This window comes from Leptonychotes weddellii, chromosome 15 (genome assembly GCF_054177405.1).
Source record: "Leptonychotes weddellii isolate Sample4059 chromosome 15, ASM5417740v2, whole genome shotgun sequence".
Taxonomy (NCBI): domain Eukaryota; kingdom Metazoa; phylum Chordata; class Mammalia; order Carnivora; family Phocidae; genus Leptonychotes; species Leptonychotes weddellii.
Window position 1 is genome coordinate 47,228,827 of NC_138383.1, and position 6,186 is coordinate 47,235,012.

The 6,186-nt window shown below is 56.5% G+C and overlaps 1 protein-coding gene across 1 annotated transcript in view; it reads left to right on the forward strand.

Annotated features, from left to right (window-relative positions):
* Positions 1-2,927: 2,927 nt before the first annotated feature.
* The window catches only part of LOC102727749 (myosin-3), a 20,766-nt gene continuing 17,507 nt past the window's right edge, over positions 2,928-6,186 (forward strand). The window contains exons 1-5 of the mRNA XM_006744781.3: positions 2,928-2,973; positions 3,592-3,802; positions 4,897-5,040; positions 5,429-5,585; positions 6,011-6,038. Of these exons, the coding sequence (XP_006744844.2) occupies positions 3,599-3,802; positions 4,897-5,040; positions 5,429-5,585; positions 6,011-6,038 (533 nt within the window). The 5' untranslated portion in view covers positions 2,928-2,973; positions 3,592-3,598. The remainder of the gene's footprint in view (positions 2,974-3,591; positions 3,803-4,896; positions 5,041-5,428; positions 5,586-6,010; positions 6,039-6,186) is intronic.

Genomic DNA, 6,186 nt, shown 5'->3' on the forward strand with positions numbered 1-6,186 from the left:
ACTTCAGATCCTATGACCACGAACATGATGGAGAGAAGGGAGAGAGGCCGGTGATTCTGGAAAAGCTGGGGTCGGAGGCCAATGACATTTCCAAGCTGGTGCCAAATGTGGCCGTGTGACAAGTGCTCTTTTACAAGGCACTCAGAGGAATCCTGTATGACTATGTCCCCTCCATTTCCTGGGTATGGATATGGTTGGACAGAGAGATGGGTACACGGGTGACTAAAAAACAGAAACCCCAAAGTCCCACACAGTCCCTCCCAGCCAGTCTCGGTGTTTGAGAAGGAACAGCAAGGACCCACCCCCAGCGTGGCCTGCCCTGCCTACCCACGACCCTCTCACTGCTACTCGGCCCCTGGGCCTTGCTAACACCCCTGCTCCCAGGGGACACGATCCTAACCAGGCCTCCAGAGGAGATGGCCAGCTGACAGCATAGCAGTTTGGACTGACGAGCAGACAGGACAGGCTGCAGGGACACCACTGTATTTCGGGGCACGGATGGAGACCAGGAGCGCCAACGCTCTTTCCCTGCATGAGGAGGGCGTCCTAGCCCAAACTGGAAGAGAAGGGGCAGGGAAAGGGGCGCCTGGGGGGCTCAGTCGGTGAAATGTCTGCCTTCGGCTCAGGTCATGATCCCGGGGTCCTGGGATGGAGACCCAGTTGGGCTCCCTGCTCAGCAGGAAGTCGCTTCTCCCTCTGCCTGCCGCTCCCCCTGCTTGTGTTCTCTCTCTCTTGCTCACTCTCTCTCTCAAGTAAATAAATAAATAAAATCTTTAAGGAAAAAAAAAAAGAAGGGGCAGGGAAACACAGCCATCCCAGCAGGCTGGAGGGGCATGCTGGTGGAGTAGCAACTTTCTGTCCCAGGAGCCGCTCACAAATGTGTTACTACGATCTGAAATTGCCTAAATTTTGAACACAACTGATTCATCATTTAGAGTGTATGCTATTCAGAGCAAGGCTACCCTTCCTTTCCTTTGTATCTTCTCGAAGTGCCCCACGCAGGGACCAGCATCCAGAGGGTGTTTCATCATTTCATCAGTGTCCCTCCATCCGGGGACTGCGGCCCAGCTCCCCCTTCCCTGCCCCACGCCTCTCTGCGCAGCCTCCTTGCCTGCGCTTGGGATGGGAGGGTCGTCAGGGCGCAGCTCCCGTTCTCGAGTGGGAACGCTGACCCACAGTTCTAGCTACAGTTAATCACAGGATGCCTACCCGGCCACCCTCCCAAGGGTGTGGCCAAGGAAAAAGGCGGGGGGGCAAACAAAAAAGTCGAACGAGAATGGGCGAAAGCTTCAAATCCACCGTTACTCTGGTCTTGAGGTTTTATGTTTCCAGTCTTTGGAAAACAGCCACAGGTGTCAGACAGCCCCCTGCGGGCTCCCCCTGCGGGCCCCAGTGCTCCCCCCGGCCCCCCACCCGGGCCGGCAGCTGGTCCTCCCCGATTGGTAATACATCTTAACACAGCCGGCCCTCACGCAGCTGTCGCGGAGAACTCTGGCTGCCGGAATAGCTCCCTGGCAGTCGTGCACTTGTTGGTCCTCCTGGGGCTTCAAGAAGGATTAAGTTAATAAAGACACTAGTAAGACGGAAAGTTACACCGTAAACGGGGAGCAGGAGGAGGTGTTACTATTATCAGTGTTGTTGTTGTTGCTATTGTTCCTGGCATAGTTGTACACGCACACAACCCTGTGTTGGGACGACAGTCTTGCTCACCATCCCCAGGGGATTTTAGCCTTTCCTCCTGGGTTGCATCCACGGTGCCGTGTGCGGGACGGACCGAGCTCTGTGCCCGCGGCCGGACTCGCACTGACTGCGAAGCCCCAGCCGCCCGCAGGATCAGGCCCTCGGCAGCCAGACAGCTGCTCCCAGCACGGCAAGCGAGTCCAGAGAAAGGCATCTCAAACTTCCCACTTCTACAGCTGGAAAATGGTTACGGATCCTGCTCATTTCTATATATACCTTTCCCTTGGCAACGACCAAAAAACGTGAGGAAGGAGCTGCTTCTCAGCTTGTGGTGTCGGTCACTCTCTTTCCAAATATAGAGAAGGAATGAGCCAGTGGGGTTGCAGGGGGAACTATAAAAGCCCCGGCGGCCGCAGCCCCTCTGTAGCTCCCTCTCTCCTGGGCGGAGGTAAGTCACAGCGCCCCTCTCGTGTTTTCCGTCTCTGTGCTTCAGAGGACAGCGGCTCGGTGGGGCCGGGCACGCAGTGCGTGGCCCTGCCTGGCTTTGGTAAGGATCACTTAGATGTGAGGCTGGATCTCTCTGGCCCAAATGGCCATCCCCCTCTGCCTCCAGCACCCCACCGAGGTAGGGGTCCTTCAGGCCCTCCTGCCACCTCCCCACGCTCCCTATGACCTCGTCTTTGGGTGCCCGCTTGGGTAGGATCCATCTGCACATGCCATGGACTGAGGCCTGTCCACCGTGGCCTGCTGTTCTCCCTTGGCCGCTCTGACCCACGCAGAGGGCCGGGGAGAGGGATACTCCGTGCCTTCCCCTGCCCTCTCCCCCGCCCCACCGGGGCTGTGTGCCTCTCCAGCACCCCGTCCCCTCAAGACCACGCTGGCTGTGCGGCAATGACCACTGTCAGAGACATCTCTCTGTCCACCGAAGACTAGGAGACCTGACCCTGGCTGGAACCCCAAGGTTCTTCTCGGGGATTCTGACCTTACTGCCCGGTACTGGGCAGTCCTGGGAGGCACTGCTGGTTGGAGCCAGATGTGGGGGCAGCTGGGGTTTTCCTGCCTTAGTGGCTTCCCTGTGGGTCGTGTCCCATTTGCTCCTCCAGCTTGCGTCTGGGGCAAGGCTCTTCTTAAGTGATCAGCCTTGGTCCTTATGTAGTTATCCCAGCAAGAGCTGCTCAAAGCTGAACCGGACACTCCCCCGTGTCCTGACTCTGCCTTTTGCCTATTTATTGCAGGTCTGATTTTTCCACAGGTGCTGTTTTGTGCTGCCTTCCTGTGGGTGTGACCATTCAGGTGAGAAAGCTGATCAGGTCCCTGGGCTGTTGGAAGTCTCCAGGTAATCCCAGGTTCCCCATTCCTCCCACCTCCCAATGGCCTTGAGGGCGCGGAGTCTGAGAGAGCTCGGACAAGCACAATTTTGGCGGAAGAGGAAACTTCCAGACCAATGCTGGCATCCGATGCTGCTTCCAGTCTGAGCCACTAAAGGAAGCCAAAGCTGGTTTCCTTGTGTGAGGACGTAGCCACCTTGAATCTGAAGGGTCCAAAAATTCCTTAGCTATTTGCACCTTAGCACACTCTCTTTGAAGAACGGTTATTTTTTTATAATGTTTACTTGTAAAGCTTTCCTCGGCAACCGCTGAGTTTTGCAGCCCAGGAAAGTGAGGTCCCGGGAGCTGCACTCATCCCTGGGGGCCCTTCACGGTCAGATCCAAACCTTGGATCACTTGTGCTCTGTGCCCTTTGCGAAGAAAAGCCACAGGGCAAATATGTGTACATGTGATTTTTGCAGCACTTGGGTCCCGTGGGTGGAGCCCCGGGGGATGGAGGGCGGCCCGGCTGCTGGACCTCTGCTCACGGGGTGCCGCGGGCAGGCGGAGCGGGCAGGGCATCACCTGCCCATCTGCCTTCCAGCGGCACCATGAGTAGCGACACCGAGATGGAAGTGTTCGGCATCGCCGCTCCTTTCCTCCGCAAGTCGGAAAAGGAGAGGATCGAGGCTCAGAACCAGCCCTTTGACGCCAAGACCTACTGCTTTGTGGTCGACTCAAAGGAGGAATACGCCAAGGGGAGAATTAAGAGTAGCCAGGATGGGAAGGTCACGGTGGAAACCGAAGACAACCGGGTAAGCCTCTTGCATGCCCTGTGCAGGCCCCCGGGGCCCTCTGTCTGCCCGGCAGGGTCCCCAAGTCTGTGCACCTGCCCACCCCGGCCACTTCCAGAGGTGGCTCTGGCACCTGGATGCCTCTCATGGCTTCCCTGCCTTGGCTTCCCAGGTGCCCTCAGAGACAGCAGAGTGAAAGTTGGCCTCGGGTTGAAGGGTAGAAGGACAACCCAGTTGTGGCCGCTCTTTGCCAATGTTCATGTCACTTTTGGGCATCGCAAGGGTGTGGGGCTTCCCAACAGTGAGAAGACATCCTTCAGTAAAATACTCTCCTTTGATAGCCTGGGTTTCCCTACTTCTGCTAGCAGTAGCCGTCTAGCTGAGGAAGTAAGGGAAAGTGAGTAAGGGATCCTAGTGGACCACAGGCTCCATGTGAAATGGCAGCCTCCCTATTTCATGAAGGCCATGAGCAGCGTAGCCTACTACGTTCTGTCCTAGAACACGGTAGTGAGATCCTGGACTTCACTAGCTTCTGAAATCGAGACCAGAAGAATCTGGAAATGTTCTGAGAAAAGTTAAAAAAATATTAAAAGAAGAAAAAGGAAAATCTGAAGGAGGAGGGCATAGTGTCATTGGGTTGGGTGTGAAGAAAGCAGGCAGTGAGATTCGCCCTTCGAGGCCACCACCCCCTGAGGCTCCCAGAGGGGGGCTCTCTGTACATGTCAGATGTCGGGGCTGAGAGTGGGTTTGCAAAGCAGCAGGGAAGGGGGAAGCTAGGGGGTCTAGACCCTTCACAAGAAGGGCTTGTTGCATGGGGCGGTTTAAGTGAATCCTGCTTGAAGGCAGGAGAAGGCAGGTTTCCCACCCGCCTTGCCCAGAGATGGGAGCGCTGTAGAGAGAAAAGGGTTAAATCCCTGAGTGACGGAGACAATCACACGTTCCCGGTGCCCTTGTGAGCCGCCCCCGGCCCCGTCTTCTTCCGCTGTCCAAAGGTCCTTCTCCCCAGGGCTTGCCCCTTGGGATCCGGGCTCTTCGTGGGAGACAAATAAAGAAACGAAAACAGGGGCAAGACACACAGAGGACACAAGGTAGTCACCGCACCTCTCCCCACTCAGACCCTGGTGGTCAAACCAGAGGACGTGTATGCGATGAACCCCCCCAAGTTCGACCGGATCGAGGACATGGCCATGCTGACGCACCTGAACGAGCCAGCAGTGCTGTACAATCTCAAAGACCGCTACACGTCCTGGATGATCTACGTCAGTGCCTAGGGTCCCTGGGGCGGTCGGGGCAGTGGGCTGGAGATGTGGGTGACCAGGGTGTGACACAGCTGTTGAACAGAAGAGGGGAGACTGGAGGAAAAGGAGGAGGAGGGGAGGAGAAAGGCAGGGGGTAAGGGAGGAAGGTGGGATTAGGAAGAAGAGAGGCTGGAAGCAGGGAGCAGGGCAGGAGAGCCAGCCGAGGGCTGGGGCTGGGCAGGGTCACTTGCTAGTCGCAGGAGGGCCGGCCGGTCCCCTCTGCGTCTCTGCGTCTCATCTCTAAAGAGAAACCCATCCCTCCTTTACAAGTTTAGTGTAAAGAGACAGAATAACAGCGGCAGAGAGCTTTACACTCGCACACGCGCACGCGGTTTTTCCACTCCCACAGACCTACTCGGGCCTCTTCTGCGTCACCGTGAACCCCTACAAGTGGCTGCCGGTGTACAACCCCGAGGTGGTGGAAGGCTACCGAGGCAAGAAGCGCCAGGAGGCCCCGCCCCACATCTTCTCCATCTCCGACAACGCCTATCAGTTCATGCTGACGGGTGAGTCTCTGGGAGGGGGAATGCCATGGAGGGGCCCCCACGCAAAGGGAAGAGGGGAGGGGTAGTTAAAGAGGCTGGAAGAGGCCAGATCTTTTAGGGATGGCAGGCTCTGCTAGGAAGTTTGGATTAAACACAAGCATAGATTAAACCGTATGAAACCAACATTTTGGGGGGGCGAAGAGGAAGATTGACAATTTCACATAGTTCAACCCGGTGGGATGAAAAGCCGCTGGTTGGTTCAAAGCAGAGGCTTCACGTCTGAGTGTCGCTGTCAAGAAGGAGGCTCTTCCAGCCGCCCCCAGGACCACACAAAATGCTATAGGGAGGAGGCCTGGCGTAGCGAACCGTGACTGCTTGACAAGGGGCAGAGGGCTGGGGAAGCTCTTCATATTGCTGTCAACTCTTTCATTTTTTTCCTTTGGCAGATCGTGAGAACCAGTCCATTCTGATCACGTAAGTATCCAAGACCTAGAGCAGCTTCGTAGCTATGGCTCTTTGTCTCCAAGGCAGGAGCCTAAGGCACCGTTTGCTCTATTCTGTTAATTAGAAAGTAGGGGCACCTGGGTGTCTGCCTTCAGCTCAGGTCATGATCCCAGGGTCC